General features: G+C 33.3%; 3 protein-coding genes across 6 annotated transcripts; 1 reads left to right on the top strand and 2 right to left on the bottom strand.

Moving 5' to 3' along the window:
- Nucleotides 1-1,670: 1,670 nt before the first annotated feature.
- LOC146903665 (hydroxyproline-rich glycoprotein family protein) lies at nucleotides 1,671-9,215 on the top strand. Of its 4 annotated transcripts, none has more exons than XM_085724208.1 (11): nucleotides 1,671-1,966; nucleotides 2,063-2,135; nucleotides 2,354-2,431; nucleotides 2,591-2,652; nucleotides 2,752-2,820; nucleotides 3,995-4,023; nucleotides 4,106-4,313; nucleotides 4,413-4,655; nucleotides 5,322-5,375; nucleotides 5,471-6,468; nucleotides 9,007-9,215. In XM_085724208.1, exons 1-10 carry the CDS (start codon nucleotides 1,853-1,855, stop codon nucleotides 6,437-6,439), a joined length of 1,899 nt encoding a protein of 632 aa, XP_085580334.1. In that variant the 5' UTR covers nucleotides 1,671-1,852; the 3' UTR covers nucleotides 6,440-6,468; nucleotides 9,007-9,215. The 4 variants fall into 4 exon arrangements, with proteins under 4 accessions (XP_085580334.1, XP_085580333.1, XP_085580332.1 ...); XM_085724207.1 differs by having other exon boundaries at nucleotides 8,955-9,215; XM_085724206.1 differs by having other exon boundaries at nucleotides 2,591-2,820.
- A 614-nt stretch (nucleotides 9,216-9,829) lies between these two features.
- LOC146903664 (leucine-rich repeat protein 1-like) lies at nucleotides 9,830-11,535 on the bottom strand. The gene is made up of 7 exons (XM_085724210.1): nucleotides 11,357-11,535; nucleotides 11,094-11,226; nucleotides 10,924-10,995; nucleotides 10,693-10,836; nucleotides 10,408-10,479; nucleotides 10,252-10,323; nucleotides 9,830-10,156 (listed from the first exon to the last, which is right to left on the bottom strand). The coding sequence occupies exons 1-7, from the start codon at nucleotides 11,445-11,447 to the stop codon at nucleotides 10,078-10,080; spliced, it is 663 nt and encodes a 220-aa protein (XP_085580336.1). The 5' UTR covers nucleotides 11,448-11,535; the 3' UTR covers nucleotides 9,830-10,077.
- Nucleotides 11,536-19,244: 7,709 nt separating this feature from the next.
- On the bottom strand, nucleotides 19,245-20,019 carry GILP (GSH-induced LITAF domain protein). Its single transcript, XM_085724211.1, has 3 exons — nucleotides 19,807-20,019; nucleotides 19,565-19,691; nucleotides 19,245-19,484 (listed from the first exon to the last, which is right to left on the bottom strand). Exons 1-3 carry the CDS (start codon nucleotides 19,983-19,985, stop codon nucleotides 19,398-19,400), a joined length of 393 nt encoding a protein of 130 aa, XP_085580337.1. The 5' UTR covers nucleotides 19,986-20,019; the 3' UTR covers nucleotides 19,245-19,397.
- Between the last annotated feature and the right edge of the window lie 317 nt (nucleotides 20,020-20,336).

Below are 20,336 nucleotides of genomic sequence, written 5' to 3'. Positions count from 1 at the left end.
GTTTAGACACCTGGGTTTAGTGTATGGGTTAACTCATAAGAGTGAGGTTTGATATGCTGAAAGTGACTCGTAATATTTTAGATGTGATTAGTGAAGTTCAAAAGAACCTCCGAGCACAATGACATTTCTACGGAAGGTTACTTTAATTTTGGCCAACATAATTTCTCACAACATTTATGTGTGTGAATTGCATTGCCTCCAAAACTGACTCAAACTTAAAGTCTAAATTTAAAATTTACCTCTAATTGATATTTTTAATCTCAATTTTATTTTTTTAACTTAATTTAATGTTAATTAAATTTATACGAATAAAGACAATTTACATTCAAATAAATTTTAACATAATCCAATCAAATTTACAAAATCAAATAATTTAAAGTTAATTTTTTACGCATCTACCAAGACATTTGGTATTTTTATGAAATAGTTGTACCATTTTTTTAAGAGGATGGAATAGTTGTATCTTCTAGACTTATTTTGTTGACCATAAGAGGAGAATTTTACTTTCTCCGTTATAATTTTCTTGTAGTCTTCGGTTGTTTATGAGCCACTTTGAAATTTATGCCTGCCTTTCATTTTTCTTTAAACAAAATGGTCAGCATCAAGTGCACGATGAAATAAAGTGTCACGGATTGTGCATGAAAAAATCATTACCGTGCTTTTTCATCAGGTGAATGAGGAAATATTTAATTTTCTATCGTAGAATAGTTACATTAAAAATGATGGAATTTTGGTTGATGCTTGGTTGGTCTTTTAGGAACAGGTCACAATCGGTAGCAGGTGGTTTATGTGGACGAAGATGGAAGAGAGTACTACTATATAGGAAATGTGCCTTTTTGTAAAATTAGAAAGCATATTTGTTTGAAATTATACAAATGGCATCTTAATGGTAGATTACTTGGATGAGGGCTTCACCCTATAATACTTATATATTCCTCAAATAATAAAGAATATTGTTAGACCAAAGGAATTTCACTTTTAAGACATTTTTCGTTTTGATAATGACAAGTTAGGATATTATTTCTTAAAACATTCAAATAACTTTTTTTTTAATATTTAATTATGTGAAAAAGAGATTATAATAATTTATAGTTTAAACCCACGATTGGTGTCTGGTGGTGTTCGCTCAAGATATTGAAATACACTCATCTTCAAGTTTTTAGTTCGATTTTCTCCGATGGTTTCAAACCAACGTCACCAAATCAATTCAAATGGTTATTATTATTAATTAATATATACTCGATTGAATTTTTGAATTAAATTGAAATTAATTTAGGGAAAATTTTGTAAATAATTAGTTCTTATTATATAAAGAACATACAAATTGGACCAAATAGAGCTATTTTACAAACTAACACGATTTAATTATTAGATATATGAGCAAAAATATTCTTTTTTTTCTTTTTAAGGAAAGATGAAAATATAAAATGGAAAAAGGGATGTTGAAAATTAAAAAAAGTAGGAGAAAAAGGGGCCGGAGGAAGAAGAAGTCAAGGAAGAAAGAAGGGAATAAAAAAAAAAGTGAGATAGGTGTTGGCGTAAGCAAAAGAAGCGGTTGAAGAAAAAGAAAAATTATTATTGGATATTTGACCTTCGTTCATTGTTGCCATCGTTGACTATCACATTTTTTTTATTTTTATTATATTATTATTATTATTATTATTCTTCTTAACAATATTCAATTCTTCAATACTCCTTCCTACATTGAATTGAATTGAATTGAATTGAATGTATAAAATTGAAATTGAGTGTGTAAAGAGAGAAGAAACAAAATCAAAATACAACACAATTACACAATTTGATTAGTTGATTTGAGGAGTTTCAAAGAAAGAAAGAAAGAATTCGACGATCAATGAAGAGTTCTCTGAAAAAGTTACGAGGTTTGGCACTTCACAATCATAATCATCACAAACATGATTCCATTCTTCCTCTTAAACAAATTGACGAACTCGAAAAGGCTACAAGGGTAGGGTAATTTATTATTAACATTTCACTTTTTTATTTTATTTTATTTTAGGGTTTCTTACTTTGTTTGTTTCTTAATTAATTAATTAAATTCCAGGAGATGCAAGACATGCGTGACTGCTATGATACCTTGCTTTCTGCCGCTGCCGCAACCGCCAGCAGTGCTTATGGTATGTATGTATTTTTCTATTCATTCTTACCGCCTGCTTGCCTTATATTCCGGTGTAGTGTAATTTTCTATCTATATAGATATATGAGGAACTTGAAAAAAAGAGAGGAGAGTTACTCAATAATTATTATTATTATTATTATTATTATTATTATTATTAAATAATTGCTAGTAATTGAAAAGTGAATTATGCAATGTACTAATCATGTAATTATACAGAATTCGCTGAGTCGTTGCGAGATATGGGCTCTTGTTTACTCGAGAAAACTGCTTTAAATGATCACGAAGAAGAAACTGGTACCACTTCTCATGACACCTTTTTTCAACTTATTTTCATAAAAACCTTATATATCATGATGATAAGCGTGCACTTGTGCTATAAGCTGCAAATAAGCTTTTTATCCACTTCACTAACCTCTTTTTAACTTTACTTAACTACTTATTCTGTTACTGCAGGAAGGGTTCTTCTTATGCTTGGAAAAATCCAGTTCAAACTTCAGAAACTTATTGACAACTATGTATGTAATTCCCTATTCCATCCATATTTTTTTTACATTTTTGTTTTTGTTTTTCATTTTCTCTGTTTTTCATTACTTTTCCTTTCTACATTATTTCAGCGTTCCCATATAATACAGACAATTACGGTTCCATCTGAGTCACTCTTGAACGAACTTCGAATTGTTGAGGTCAGTTTTTTAACCTTCCTTTGATTTTGAAATTTAATGTCATTATCAAATTTATACTTTCTGTTTTTATCCCTGTTCGTTGTCCATGCGCAATTGAATTCCTTACTCGAATCAGTTTGTATTTAAGCTTTTAGACAATATTATGTTTCTGTAAATTAGACTATTGCTGAGACATCCTGATTATAGGAAACCTGAAAAGGCTAGTATGGCTCCAATTTGATAAATGGATAAGGCAATGTTGTCAATTAAGGATAGCAGGAAATTGAGTATTGTTAAAATTCCGCTACGCAATAGTGCTATAGCGCTCCTATAGCTGCTGATTGACAATAGCGATTTGTCCAAATTCCGCTACATTATAGCCGTAGCGCCACCTATAGATACTGTTTAACAACACTGGGAGAAAGTGATGAATGACAGATCAGTGAAGGATTTAAGTACAAAATGCAACATCTACTAAGATATTTATACAATCTCTTTTAACTTATTCATCTAGATGTCCTAGAAATAGGATATGTGCCGAAAGAAATAGTACTGGGCCACTTACTAGTTTTTCTCCATACCCCATCTTTATTCTTTAGTATCTTGATAAACTCACAAGCTCGCTCTTAGGCATATCCGTATATGGAGACACAAGAACGTTTTTTCCCAACACTCATGAAGGTTTTCAATCATAGGATTCTTCCAGAATCTTGAAGGCTTTTTTAAGTTCTTATAAATATAAAGTTACCCAACTTTTTGTCCGCGCTATAACCTAATAATATAATTATTTAATTCTGAAATTTAGGTAGTGTAGTGAATGTGGTCATTAAAATTTACTACTCCCTCCGTCTCTAAATAATAGTCTTTTAAGGTTTATGCATGGTTATTAAGAAAATGATTAGTTGTGTTGATTTTGATGGTAAAATTAGTATCATTTACTAAAACACCCTTATTAATTGTAGTTAGTTGAGTAGTTAAGTTGGATGAGATTCAATAAATAAGGGTATAATAATGGAAAAAAATAATAAATGCTGCGTTGATATTCTAAAGTGACAATTATTTTGAGAAAAAGAAAAAATGGTAAAGAGACAATTATTGTGAGACGGAGGGAGTATATCTTGCTATGCTATTCTACGTGGAAGATCTTTTGTAATTTTGATCAGTTTTTTTATTTTCTGTCTTTATACTGGAGCAGGAGATGAAGCGACAATGTGATGAAAAAAGGTTTGAAAAGTTATGTTTGATCTAATTTATTTTCTTCTTTAAATGTGATACATGTCTTATCATTTTTTAATATGATCTGCAGAGATGTATATGAGTATATGGTAGCAAAATACAGAGAAAGAGGTAGGTCTAAAGGTGGCAAAGGAGAAATTTTTACATTGCAGCAGCTGCAAGCTGCTCGCGATGAATATGATGAGGAGGCCACATTGTTTGTTTTCCGATTGAAATCTCTGAAGCAAGGACAGTCACGTAGTCTTCTAACACAGGCAGCACGTCATCATGCTTCTCAGGTTCGTCTTATCCCCTATTTCTTTAGAACCAGGAGTTCTTATTTTCAAATTTTATGATGATATCTTGATACCCGTGCATTCTGTTACCCCCTAAAACAGTCATGTTTCTTCAAGAAAGCAGCCAAATCTCTTGAGACAGTAGAGCCACATGTGAAGTCAGTAACCGAACAACAACACATTGATTACCACTTCAGTGGTTTGGAAGAGGAGGATGGGGATGAAGGTGATTATGGAGACGAAGACGACGAGGGTTATGATGAGAATGATGACGGGGAACTGAGTTTTGACTATGGACCAAATGAACAGGAGCGAGATGTTTCTACATCTAGAAATTCAATGGAGGTGACTACCTAAGTAAACACTTATTTGTAATCTCCCTCCCTAGAAATGGGTGTCTAATGAAGATTTACTTATTAAATCTGCAAACAAGCATAAATATGAGTAGGCAAGTCATTGTGCACACATGCAATTGTGGGTGAGGGTTTGTATTATTCCTACTGCATGCTAAAGAAAACATAAGTATAATTAAAATTAAATAGGAAATGAATGCTTTCCTTGGGCGAAATTACAGTGTTAAGGCCTTTATGGGGCCATGGTCTACTAGCTTTAGAGTTTTTTTATTTCCTGAACTCGATATCCGGCCCAAGAACCGACTAATTCGGGGGACTAATCCCACCGTCTACTAGCTTTAGAGTTGTCAGAACTGCAGAGTAGTTTTGTAGCATTATCATGTGCAGAAACTATACATCCTTGTTTGTTTGAATGTCATTAATTTCTCCATGTGTATCAGAAATATAGTTTGAACGAATGCAAAAAAAACTGTGGAATATTAACATGTTCGGTCAATGCATAAAGCTATGGAAGTTTCATATAATGAACTTCTGATTCAGAAAATTTTAGATCAGAACCATATACACGGTTTTAATTTTTAATTGCGAAACAAGCAATTTAGCTTAAATTGCTCTCATGTTGATTTTGTAAGGCTTAACTATGTTGGCTTCCTTGCAGCTGGACCAAGTGGAACATACACTTCCCAGAGGTTCACCAGCCGGAGGTGCTAAGGTAAACAGATACATTTCAATTATCCTTTGTTTCTTTTTAGTATGAAATTTAAAGTACATAAGATTATAATTAATGATTCATTGTTTTAATTGCAGGAAAACTTGGATAAGCTTCAAAGGAATTTGTTTTCTTTTAAGGTTAGGGCAGGGAGCCAATCTGCCCCACTTTTTGCCGATAATAAACCTGATTCCAGTGAAAAGCTGAGGCAGATGCGCCCATCGTTATCACGAAAATTCAGTTCATATGTGCTACCAACTCCAGTTGATGCGAAGAGTCCAATCTCTTTTTTTCCAGATAAACCAAAGCCTTCCACAATGCAGACAAATTTAAATGAACCAACAAAGAACTTGTGGCATTCATCCCCATTGGAACAAAAGAAACATGAAAAAGATATCAGAGATGAACATTCTGATCCTACTATCAGAAACACTCAGTCTGTATTAAGGGAAAGCAACAATAATGCTTCCTTCACAAGACTGCCGCTTCCTTTGGCAGATGGTCCTGCATCAAATCATGACAATGTTTCTGCTTACTCTAAAAAGATTAAAAGACATGCCTTTTCCGGCCCACTGACAAGTAATCCTTGGCCTACCAGACCTGTCTCAATGGAAAATATTCAGTTGTTCTCTGGACCTCTTTTGCCTACTCGAATCCCTCAGCCTCCATCATCATCCCCCAAAGTTTCTCCTAGTGCTTCTCCTACTATCTTGTCTTCACCTAAAATAAGCGAGCTTCATGAACTTCCAAGGCCTCCAGCCAATTCCCCGCCCAACTCTAGGCTTTTAGGTTTGATGGGGCATTCAGGTCCATTAGTGTCTAGAGGTCAAAATGTTTCCGCCGCAAATAATTTGGTTGTTTCAAGTGTAGCATCTCCACTGCCAATGCCACCGCAGGCCATGTCTCGTAGTTTCTCTATACCTTCTTCTGGTAGTGCTCGAGTTGCAGCATTAAATGAGCCAAGGGCACGGGAATCCTCTCATAAATCATCTCTATCCGAGGAAATTGCTTCTCCTCCGCTAACGCCAATTGCATTATCAAGTAGTCGGCCGTCGTTAGATGGCTGAGGCTGTTGCTCTGGATGTTTGGGCTGGAGGTAATAATTAAAACAGTTTTTATTTTCTTCATAAAAAAACCTTTCTCTTGTATACTTTTATTTTGTTTTGCTGGATTTGTTCATGCATTTGCTGTTGTTTATGAAATTTGACTATGGAAGAGGTTAGGTTTCTTGTATAAATGGCGAAACCTTCTGTTATATCATGTGCCATTAATAAATATCATAGGAGAACCAGACAGGTTAGGCCAGTCTCTTAAGTAGGTAGTTATGTATCTATGCTTGTGTTGGAAGTTATGTGTTTTAAGAATTATAACAAATTAGGAATTGTGGAAAAGAGGGATCATTCGATTATTTGGATAGAGGACTGGAAGGGAGAGACCAAAAATCTCGAACTTATTGGAAGGGAACCATTTCTACCGTAGACCATCCTATCTCAATTTTTTAGAAGCAGAATCCAGTGTTTACCGATAATAAACTTCTTGTTTCTTTTCTAAATAAACAGCATAGATACCAGTTTATATCAACTCGTATCAGAGCATCGATCTTGGAACTGTGATACATCATACCAGAAATGGAGATTTCGGTGTTTGATGTCGTCGACGATGCCTACTGGTGACTATTTTGCACCGATAAATATTTCGATTATAAGGGTACACCGGAGACGGAGAAGTTGCAGAAGACGTGACTGTGTTGCGTGGATATGCTCGTCATTGTTGACTCAGATGGCACCACCACCGTCATCCACATGCAAGTTGGGAACCATTTGTCGATGCCTTTCTGTGGCGTTTTAAAGTGGATTATCGAGATGTTTTGCCTCTAACAGGCGACAATGGGTGTGGAGAGGACGCCGAAGATGATGGACCAAGCATTCGTCTTGAGAGTGAAATTGCTAAAGAATCAAATCTTTACGCTGACTCTAATTTCACTTTGATTCTGATTCATTTGAAGCCATGGTTTGTGACACCATCTTCGACCCTTCCAATTTCTCGCATTTCCGGTCCCACCCCTCACCTTGCATCACTCAGTTTAGCACATCGACCAACTTTGGTTTTTGAATCCAACAACCCCACACTTCCTATTACAAAATTGCCCAATAACCAAACTCTTGTGATGATTCTAATTCGATCATTAGATTTGATTATGGTCCCTTCAAAGCAAGAATACTTCATACTATGGAAATGCACATCGAGCGGATCCAATATTTACAAAATGAAGAAGTAAGGAAACAAGAAAAGTATACTGCAGAAACTGTTCTTGGGCACTGTGTCAATCACCCTCTGTTTTGGATTTGGAAGACGGAAACTCAAGGTTTTCAATACTGGCATTAAGAGGATGCTATTTACCACCATACCAAATAGGGGTTGTATGGATGGTAAAGGGGCACTTAAGTGGGTTTTGGTGGAAACAAGGCCTACTGCAGCCATACTATGTTTTTGGGCCAAAATTACCACCCAAAATAGAGTATATGATCCATATATAAAAATTACTTTTCTCCCTTTCAAAATTGCATTTTTCAGCGGTAGTTAACTCACGCCGACACTTTTAAGATCGGTTGACCCGACTTAAAAAGTGATTGAACCGATCTAAAAAGTGCTAGCATCAGTTAACTACCGCTGAAAAATGTCGAGCATGAGTTAACTCCCGTTAGGTCAAGGAAATGAACAATTTTGAAAGGGAGAAGAGCAATTTTCCTATACATAAGTTCTCATGTTTTACACATTGTTCTACCATTCTATTTGAAGTTATGGCACCCAAGTGGACATTTATATAATCCTTCACCTTGAGTACAAGGTGATTTTTATTTGGAGGTTAGATCACGTGTCATTAATAAATATCATTGGAGAGCCAGGCAGGTCAGGCCAGTTTCTTAAGTAGGTGGTTATGCAGTTATGTTTGTGTGGTAACAGTTATGTGTTTATGAAATGTAGTAAATTGGGAAGTTGTGGAGAAGAAGGGTCAATTTGTTATTTGAATAAAGGATTGGAAGGGAGAGACCAAGACTCTCAAATTTTTTGGAAGGGAACCACCGGTAACCGTAGACCACCCATCTCAATTTTCTGAAGCAGAATTCAGTGTTTACTTATAATAAACTTCTTGTTTCTCTTCTGAATAAAGAATATAGATACCAGTTTCTATCATCTTCCTCTCAATTTACCTTATGTGAAATGGGATACATTGGAGATGATGTTAATACATAATTCTATAATATGAAGTACCTGAAGCACCATTGGTGTTGGGAGAACTATTATTTAGCAAGTTATATCTTTAAAATAAACTAGGTGACCTTCATGCAAATATTTTCCGTAAATGCTCATTAAGTTTTTTTTTTTAATTGACGGGATACAAAATTTAGGACTTGGTGCTGTTATTATCAGGCAAGATTTTTTCTTATAAATAAAAGTAGTTGCTTGTTCCAAATGATTATTATTGCCATGTTACCATCATTATTATTGTAGGTTGAAGGCCTTACCTAATACCAATTCTTAGAAATTTAATTTCAAAGATTTGTCTTAACTTTTTCTCAGGGATATACATGTTTTATACCATGCAATGAATCGAGGTTTGGTGGTTGTGCAGATTAATTCCTTTCTCTTCTAAAGCTAATGCTATTTCCGGCCTGGCGAATCAAGCTTAGGTTCAAGTTTTGCTTAGTTTCAATTGATGTAAATATTCCTTCTACTCCGTATTCTTTTATCCGGTCATTATCATTGTTAATTCAACCTTGTAATGAGTTTTGAGCTTGTTTTTATTCAAATAATAAATGCCCACAAGTTCTATTGTTGAAATATACATCAAGCAATTGACAGTAACCGGTCAATTATGCCTCACCTTTGCAAGTCATCTAGTTGTAAATTTAGTAGGTCCTCCAGGAAGAAAGATCTTCTCGATTTTTCAAAAGAAATGAAGAATTCAATTACTTAGTTTAGGTACTTAAAGGCTCACATTTTAAGAACTTTTGATACAATCAAGTTTTTATAGACTCAAATAGATTTAAGCTGTCCGTTTTTTATTCGAAAAATGAAAGATCCTTTACTCTCCTTAGGTGAGTAAAGTTTGTTTTTAAATCAATTTCGAAGACAATTATTTTGTGAATGGTATGTTAATCAGGAAAGCACAAGTTTACCTATGACAAAATGGAAAAGTTATCCCGATCAAGGTTAAATTTTAGCTTCTATGTACTTGTTATAAAGAAGTATTACTAAGGGACGTACCCACGGCAAGTTCTATGGGGGCATGTGCCCCCACTAAAATACCATTTTCCATTCTTTGGTATCTAGTTCCTTTGGCAAATATGAATGAATGGTTAGTGAATACCATGTTTCTACAGCCAAATAGAGAAGTAGGACCTTCTCCCTACGAATTAGTTAGCACACAATACATGTTATATAATGATGCGAGGTTATAAAAGTCACCTTCACTAACATTTCTCATCAGTGTCCAAATGAATGTTTGCATTTGTTTTAGAAAATACTAAAAACAATCTTAGGACGGACAACTTGTATAGTATGAGACGAGTTTTCAATTAAGACATATCAATATTACAAACAGACAGACAACCCAAACCATCCGTACTAGCTGTAAAGATAATTTTTGTAATTCAAATACATAGATCTTCACATCACTTAATGGTTGTAGTTTTGCAATCTTTCATTTGCAGTTTCCCCCAACATCATATCTGACGAATCCCATTAACTCTGGACCTGTAAGTCTTGGGTTGTTCTTGAAACTGAATAAATATAAAAAGATCACATTACATAATAAGAGATAGTGTTCTTAACAGTATTACACTCACTAGTTAGTTACTCATGCACTTAGTGTTACCTTTGTTGAGATACGTTGGAGAAGGAACCGTATGTGGGGAAGGTACCACAGAGATCATTGTTTGACAGGTCTCTGCCCAGCACATGAAAATAATTAACCAAATGAAATTAAAGAGCTAGCTGGAGTGGAGAAGCTCGAATAAAATAAGAGACTCACAAGATCTTGAGATTTTTCAGTTTAGTGAGTTCCCTTGGTATTCTTCCTGTCAGCTTGTTGTTGTTGAGTCGCCTGCATAGCATCATATAATATATTTTACGATCAATCACTTTGTAGCACTGACACCTCTGATGAAAGTTGTGTCCACCGACACATGTGATTACATTCAAAGAAAGAATCAAGTGTCTCATATCATTATCGGCGCTGACTTGTCTCCGTGTCAGTGTCAACGCTTCATAGCTCAATCACGTATTTAATTCTTGTGAATAAATTGTAATAACTTACAAGAATTTGATATTAGAGAGGTTGGAGAGGGTGGGAGGGATAGAGGCAGTGAGATTGTTGTGGTAAAGACCCAAGCTAATTAGGTTCTTCAGGTTTCCAAGCTCTTTTGGTATTGGACCCACCAATTCATTCTTGTACAATTCTCTGCAATCAACAATATTAATCAATTTATGTCAAAGTTCAGTTTCTCAAGAAAGAAATATAAGATAAGAGCTTCACTAATTTGCTTACAGAAACTGAAGATGGTGAAGGTTCCCTAGTTGAGGAACCAAATGACCAGAAAGTTTTGCATGTCCAAGGTCTCTACAATGCATACATGAGGAACCAAATTAATTAACAGTGTTGAGGTGAGTAATAATTGGTAAGGTTGAAGAAAAGAAGAGAAAGTAAAAGATAGTTACAGTCTAGTAACGTGGTTATCACGATCACAGGTAACATGAAACCATGTACAAGGATCCACCAAAGTGGGGTCCCAACTCTGTAGAATGTTATTTGGGTCTTTTACAGCTCTTCTGAATGCATACAAGGCATCACCTGTTAGTTTTCATCAGACAGACAGAACATCAAAACAAAAGATTCTTTCTCTTTCAGATTATGTATGTGTATGCTTGTTTGTTTGTATGTATCAATCAAAACAAATTAAAAGAGACAGTACTTTACTTACCTTCAGAGTTTGCATTTGCTATATCAAAAGGGTATGATAATAAGAGAATAGTAAAAATGGTAACAACATGAAAAGGTGTGCTTGTATCCATTAAGCAACCCTTTTGAGTTTGAAACTTATTGGCGCAAAGAGAGAAAGAGAGAGAAAGAGAGAGAGAGGTTGATGATGCTTCTATTTTTGCATAACACTAACATGAATGAGCATATATATAATGTAACAAGAAGACCACGTCTTACTTTTTCTATAGTGCAATTATATTATATTATATTACATTATTCATTTGGAATGGAATCACAATTTTGGATTTTATAGAGCCAGTAAATTACCTTTCTTCCACCTTTGTTTCTCTCTCTCTGTTGACACACAATTATTACTCTTTTCTTACATGGCTCAATCAGGGCATGTGACGGTTGAATCAGCTGGAACTCATCTATATTAATATTGTTACCCATGATCTTATATGACATAATGTGAGTAAGTGGATCAAGAACGTGACAATGTATATTCAACAAACACATTTAATCAAACAAGTATTTGAATGCAGCCTTAGATGGTAGGTAATTTAACCTTCTACGCTAGACACTCTTTGGAAAGGCTAATCAAGTCTAGTCGAGTCGACTAAGAACCAAATACAATGTTCATAGTAAGGGTACCACAGACCACAACAAGATCACCCATGCATGCATTCAAGCAAAACCTTTACCACGGGTTTAACTGAATACATTCACTACAACGTAACTTAGATTTCTTCAAGGGGAAGCAAGCAAAATCAATTACACTACGTTAGTATGTATCCAGCCATTAACTCTGGTTGTCCATTACCAATTTAACCCAACATGATACTTGAAATTAAGCAAAGTACTTCAACTTACATGGTTATATGATATTCACAAAAGACGACTTTAGGACACAAGTCCTAAGTCTAAGACACCACATAGATATACAGATAATATATGATCATTAAGTTTTAAACATTTTAATATGCATAAGCAAACATATCAGCTAATATAAAGATTAGGCCATCTCACGATTCTTTAATGTAAGATATGTTTTTACTTCTTACAAAAGTCATTTGTAAGGATCGTTATTCTATTTCTAGATCAACTTTTTCTTTATTGTAGAATCAACAATAGAAAAAGGAAGTCAACTAGCTAGGGGATGTGGAAGGAGAATCATGGAGATTTAGAATGGGTTTCATTAAGGTTTCACCCTAAAAACACAGGTAAAAACAATATCGGTGGCTACCTCTACCTTTTTGTTGTGGCCGTTTTCGCGGTAACGGATCTGTATTTAAATCCTTGTTTGGAGGTATATGATTCATTTCGGATTCTTAATTTATTTTAAGAGAAACGCTAGAGTGAAAATTTGTTATTGTTCTTCAATGTGACATGACAAAGTTAAGAATCCCAAATTCACTTTTATAGTTGGATATATAGAAATCTTGGAGTGGGTACCTAGAACAATATATATTAATAATTAATTATTATATTAAATATTAATATCTACTAGGGTTTCAACCATTTCGTAGTGGCTCAAATTCTTTATTTCTAAATTTAAATTAGTTGTCTCCGAGTTTAACTCAATTGGTAAGGATAATGCATAAATTTAAATTAGTTGAACTATCCTGTATCGATAGTTACTGTAGTCTATAGTGAATTCCACATAATTTGTTATTGCTCCTTTAACTTAGATTCGGTAATGAGTGGTATCATTTCAAAGCAAAGGAATAATTGTTTGGTTCTTTTAATTTTTAATATCCAGAAAATTATCTGGGCCTCTAATTGAAAAGCAGGGATGAATAATACTCATATTCAAAACACCAATTAATAAAAAAAATAAAATTAATCAATGTATTACTCTTTTATGATTGGACACGTAAAAGTAAGCTCTGAAAGTGAATAGATCAATTGTTTCTAGCATACTTTATTTTCTAGTTGCTTTGCCAATCTATGTGAAAAGCATACTAAAAAAATAAAAATAAAAATACTCTTCTTTTAATGCATGTTAATGGGTCCAAGTCCACTACTGGTTTTGACTTGGGATATGGTTTAATGAGTTGAATTGCTTGACAACATGAGACATGTTGTTTTGTTCTCTGTTAAGTCACTGGACCTTTTTTGCTCCATATGTCTTCTTTTTCGATAGTGGGATGGACATTAACAGCACCAAAGATTTACCTTTGTAGTCCTATATCATCATCTCTTCATTAAAAGAAGTGATATTGGAGAATTCAGACTTAGTCCATAGACCACTGCTATCTTTTTGTCTCATTATTTTTTTTGACAGATGTTTAACTCTTTTCTTTTCAATCTTATTCATAACATTACTCGAGTCTCAAATACATCCAACAAAACATTAGTGGAGTGAATAAACAATTTCGTCTCTGAAATTGTAATCATAAAAAATTTCGTCTCGAACTAATATAAAATCTCCCTCCTCACTTGCTACAAGCAAGAAAGGGCCTTGTCTTCCGCTGATGATCTGCCCACCTTCCGTTGATGATTTACCCGCCTTTTAGGGGGTTAGACCTGTTTGTGACTCCTATTTACCAATTTTGTATGGAATTGTAATGCGTTAGTCAAACCAGTCCATCAATAAGTTAAGTCGTTAGACAATGTCACATGACTCGTTAAATGAAAGTATGATAGTGATATGAAATCAATATAGAAGATGATTATATATACATTTGTCTTGCTACATTATGTTATTGTTGTTTAGTGGCTAAACTTAAAATAGGGACCATTTTGATTGAAACATGTTATAATTTCAAGAAATAAACCGTCTATTCATTATACTGTTTTTTTTTTTTTTTTGAGTAAACCAAAAAATATCTTTGGATAAATAGTCATTAGTGTGTCTTTTGTTAGTAATTTTATGGACTAAATGACTAACAAAAGACACATTTGGTGACAAAACTCAATAAGATAAGATAAATTTAAGAATATGTTTATAACTTTGATTCATTCAAAGACTATAATAATACATGACAATTGACACTTTTAGAGTCGGCGCAAGTGTAAGATCACCAAACATCACTTCAGGCCTAAAAAAAATTACTTAATAAGAAACTTTGTATTCTATTATTTTCTTAACTAAAATTAAATCGTTTACTTTATTTTCAATTTAAAACAAAATGGTAAACAAAATTGATTTCATCAATTTAATATAGAGCGGTGCTATTTGTCCCGATAAAATTAACCACGAACAGTTTGCGAAGGAAAATTAGCCAATTGAATTGGTTGCTGTAAGAATTCATGGGAGGCTATGGGGTTGTTTTTTTGTCATACATTGGGTAGTTTTGAGATCGAGACATTTTCGTGAGATTTCCTTCGCTATAAGTAGCAATTTCCTTTAATATAAATGATTTTGTATTCAAAAATGTTTAAAAGATAAAATTTGAACACAATTTTAGTTATATTATTAAAATACTATTATGAACTTTAAGAGTGTCATATCTTAAAATTTATTTTATATACGTTGGATCGACCTTGAATACATTTAAAGGTCTTAAGGTTTTTAAAAGAATTTAAGATAAAAAAAAAAAAAAGCAAGGACTAAAATTTGTAACAAAATTTTTAGAGAAACCAAAATTTGAAGAATATTTTTAGAGAAATAAAAAATAAAAGTTGATTTAATTAAAAAAACCATAAATATATTTAACCATTTTTCCTGCGATTTCTTTCAATTAATTATATACGAAAAAGTGTTTAATGAAAACCTCACGTGTAAAAGAAATTATCATGGTTGCTTGACTGTTGACCACTGATATATTAAAATTCAAAAGATGTTTGTACTTTGTATAATGTTGCCCCACCACTCATATGAGTACATTTTTATTTTTAAATTAAATATTGTTTGGGTTGAACTTGACATTCATATAAGAGTAATAGTTGAAATGTTAATTTCAATCAACAAATCTTCATCAGATGCATAAAAACCAAAGATAGGAGGGAGGGACCTTGACTTTCAATTGAAGATCTACAATACTGACTACTTTAACTAATGAGCATCAAACTAAATTGTTACATCTATTGGTATGGAAAAAATGAAGAAAATCATAGATGAAGATGATCTTAACTCGTTGATGAGTGCTAGTAGAGAATGATGCTATATAATGATCATCTCTCTTCACTTTTTCGCATACTTCATTTAATTAATTGTACTAAAATAAATGAGTGTTACTAAAATAAAATGATATGTCCAGTAAACATAGCTCAGTTGATTAGGACATTGTATAATATATGTAAGAACCAATGTTCGAACCCTAAACACCCTACTTATTCACCTTAAAAATGAATTTCGAACCACTATGCTACTTAAAAAAAACTACAATGATATAGAATTATTATGAAACTGAGTTGGTTTTTTTTTTTTTATTTTAATTGCTAGATTGAAAATATTAACATTAAAAAATTATAAAATAGATGATATATACATGTAAAACTCATCTAAACACCTAAATTAAGTAGCTCTATTACAGAAGATGCCCTTAAAAATAGTGATGATGATGAGGCGACTTTGTAAAAAAAAAAAATTCAATCAACAATAAGAAATATGCCAAATACTGCATAATAGATTGGTTAGATTATCTTGTCAAAAAAAAAAAGATTGGTTAGATTATGCAATCTCCACCTTCCCTAACTTAGTTCGAAACGAGCAAGAGAAAATATTACATAATAGATTTCACATAAGTTTTTAATATTTTCAAGTTGAAAATGAATGATATTTACTCAGTATTATTCTATAAGTCATACATGCATTAGAAAAATAATTAAATATCATATTACAAAAATGAAAAAAAATGTTTTATATACTTTTATATGAAAATCAATCAATCTTCGTGAGTTTAACTCAGTTGGTCCGGGGTTCAAACCCAGCCACCACAAAACAGAAAAATATGAAAATCAATTAATAATGTTTTAGGAAAATTAGATAATTAGATAAGTTTATTAGAGAATTGATATACGAACATCAACAACCGACAATGACAATGTATGTTTATATCTTTGCTATATAATTTCCAATTTAGATTTTATTTTTTTTAGCAGCCTTGATTTACGAGTATGGTATTTGAAGTGAAAATATATACAGTGTAAGATGTGTTGTCACAAGTGTGGTTATACAAATAACAACTCTAAATTTGTGAGACCTAATTATTTCAAAACTGTTAAAACTAAAAATGTATAAACTGAGTTATGTGCATGTGTGGGACCGCCTAAGTATCTATGTGTGGGACCATAGATGTAGGTATGTTCCTAAATGGAAGTACCTATTTGATACCAAAACTTATAGAGTAAAACTCTCCGCATAGGGTTATATATCTAATGTTGAACTCATTTATAATCGATATTTTTGAATTCCATTAGAGACAATTATATATATCTAACAACTCACGCTTGAACTCAAAAACACTCCGATCAATTAATTTAATGCTCTCCCAAGAAAAAAACATTAGTACACCCATGTTTGTTTATTTTATTATTGGAAGTCCTTCATATGCATTGTCAATGGCTTTTATATTACAACACCACCTCTGTTCCCTTTGTTTTCTGCCATTTTTAATGCAATTCTTCCCAATTCCAAACAGTGCCTGCATCTGACAGTAGCCATGTATTGCTCTCAAACAATCCATTAACAAAGTACACCCTTGATTAAATGCATAATTAAATTACATACCTGTAGTTTTGTATGTTCAACCATCTGAAAAATATTATCACAAATCTGACTAAACAATTTTGCATTTCTTAATCGCTAAATCCCCTAGACAATAACAAACTAAAAATAGAACTTCATTCACCCCAAAAGGGCATTCAAAAAACAATACAATGACTTCTCTATACCTTGGCCACCAATACATATGCTTCTTCCCCATTCAAGATACCCCTTTTTGATCAATCATCTTTTGTGGGGAGTCTATGCCATAAAACAAAGTCCACGCCAATTGGGAAATCTTTAATAGTGTCATCTTGTTCTCAACGAGTGAAATTGTAAGATGATAGAAGCAAAGTTTTGAAGAATAAATCCTACTAGAAGACTAAATCTTACAAGCAAAAGTGTCATCATTTTCTGGAGGAGTAAAATTGATTTTGACATGTTTGTAAGTTTTGAAGTAGAACTGATTTTGCTTCTAGGATTTATTCTTGAAGAAATTGCAGCTTTTGATTTCTACATTTGAATTCAGCCTTGAATTATTTGTTCAACTCACATTTATATAAATATATCCAAACAAAAACCACTTTACATTTAGCTCGCTTTTAGTCGTAATAAATTATACAAAATCAATTCTCACCGCCTCGGAACCAAATACACGCTTAAACGGGACAACTAGCTCCTCTTCAAACCTATAAATTACTTCATTTGCAAAAAAGTCTGGACCAGTGGCAACAGTGGTGTTGCTGCATCCAATGGGTTCAACTTCCACCAGTTGCGACGTATCATTTGGGAGACATAGGATAGTTTGGTTGCCCGTGGCCGGGGTGGATGAGTTAGGGAGTGGAGTGATAAGGATGTTAGCGGTTTGATTCCCACCCACAACAATAACTAACAACACTAATTACTAGCATTTGCATTTTTTTTACCGAGCAATGATCCTTCTCATGATCAATATTGGAAATTTTCATTATTTCCTATAAGCAATCCTCCAATAACTCGCAGAAACAACACCCTTCTACAATTACCACACCACAATTATCAGCATGGACGAAGTTCAGTTTTGAACTGGAAACCATATGTGAACCAAACTGGTTTGCAGTTCAGGAAAACCGAACCAGTTCTGTTTCGTCTTTAACCGAACTGAACAGGTTCTTTGTTACAACTCACTAGTTCAACAACGCCAAACTGGTCTCAACTAAAGTAGTTCTGTACGAACTGAATTGAACAGTTGTAATATGAAATCAAATTGAACCAAACTGCTACTGCATGCAGAGCAAGTTCAAAATCTTTTTTTTTTTCTCTTTTCTAAAAACTAGTTTATGTCTGATATAAAACTTATGATCTCCCAATAAAAACATTTATTCTGCCATTTAATAAAACCTTTATCTGTAAAAATCCCATGGCTGCAGAAATTATGATCAAAATAATTTTTTTAACCTTTGTCCTGTATAAATCAACAATTTGAAAGGGAACCTGTTTATATAACATAGCCATGAGCTCAACCTAATCAAGTATCTACATCTATATATACTATCTACAACACCATCTAATCAGTAAATTATTCCAGCAGTGAAGATAAATTTGAGAAGTTCACATCTACTATCTACAAACCATTGGTTGCTCAAATTATTAAGCACAAACAAACCAATCAAGAATCTACTTATCAGATTTAAGTGAAAAGGCTACATGGGAGGAGAAACGAAAAACAATTCACTCATGCACATGGACTAAAAAATGAAGGCTTTGGTAATAAAGGGTGAAATGTTTATAGTAAGAACTAAGAAGAGATGAAATGAATTGAAAGTGGTGTAATAAATTCCATCAACTTTAAAGTCTTGCACATATCTTCGTAGCATATCTACGAAACTAGTGAGTGTACAAATTGGAACTTGACATCTCGAATTAAAGCTAATTAAATCTCATATTTCATAATCTTCGATTTAATCATAAATTTGTGTGTTTGCTGTTAACTTTGGTTGTATTTGAAATATGCCTGCTTAGTTTACTAACAGAGACCTGCACCCTAATCAATAAACATATATTATTTGTAAACTACGTGGCTTGTATGTGATCAAATTAACATCAATGTTTTTCTTCTTAGAGTAATCCAAATAACTCTTATTGTTTCCTTCTTAGTGTAATCCAATTTAATTAACTAGCGTATAAAACTCTGGTAGAAAAGTAGTTTTATGGGGACCTGCACAATTCTCATTCAATTATTACAGCTAGGCAGCAATTGTAGAACTGGAAAATTAGAATTAAAGTAACAAGCAAGCTTTCTAATCCAATCAATGTACACATATAAAATCTAGTTCTTAAGAAACTTAATAAGAGCAATGAAGAACAACAACAAAAGTTTCAACTTCACATAGTCCAAATGGCTATCATACTAGTATCCAGCCAATGCAAAGCTCTCCAGCGTCCAGCTTGGTGGATCCATCACAATACAGGGATCTGATTTCTCAAAATCAGCAACCTACATACATACGAAAGCCAGATAATTACATCAATATAGTCATACCAGATACTACAGTCCAGTAGTAGTATTAGTATTACCTTTTGGTGGCATTGAGGACAGTAGTGATATTTATGCCAGAGACAGTCCATTGAAGGACAGAGAAAACAAACTCCAAGCATCATCGGCATCAAGCATCCAACAAAAGCAGCTAGACTAATCTTTGATCTGCGGCGGTGATTAATGTAAACAAGATTTCTTCTTAATATGAATTCTTGGATCGATGATCGTTGAGTCAGATACCGAGTTTTGTTTTAAGAAAAAAGAAAAGAAAAGAACCAACCTGATAGTAGTGAGAGAGGTATTGGCACAGTGAGGACAATTGAAAGGAGCAGGAGTGTCTCTGTAAATAGTCTGTTGAATTGGAATACCTTTGGGATCTCCGATTATCGCGTTAGAAGGGATTCCGTTCCTTTCATATACTGGAACTCCAACCGCCACTTCTTCTTCTTTTCTCCCCATATTCTCTTTTTCTTCTTCTTCTTCTTCAATTCACAATTCACAATTCACACAACACTTTTCTTCATTATTTATATCAATGGAAACGCGTTTCTTTCCTTTGATTGTGTTTCCCCGATTGACCAAAATACCCTTTGCACGGCCGCCTACGTCATGTGGAATGGAAAATTCTCGATCCCCTCTCTTCTTCAACTTCAACCGTTCTATTTAACATTTTAAAAATTATCCATCCTTTATAATTAATTATTCATTTAACTCGATAAGAGAAAAAACTAGTGAAGAAATTTTATGCCATAAAAATATGTTGTTAAAGATATACCACATACACGCTTAATTTTTGGCTTAAATCATTTC

This window comes from Medicago sativa, chromosome 7 (assembly GCF_051527215.1).
Source record: "Medicago sativa cultivar Bolivia chromosome 7, Bolivia_mono, whole genome shotgun sequence".
NCBI classification, from domain to species: domain Eukaryota; kingdom Viridiplantae; phylum Streptophyta; class Magnoliopsida; order Fabales; family Fabaceae; genus Medicago; species Medicago sativa.
Note: the sequence above shows the minus strand (reverse complement) of the source record. Positions and strands in the feature narration are given on the sequence as shown.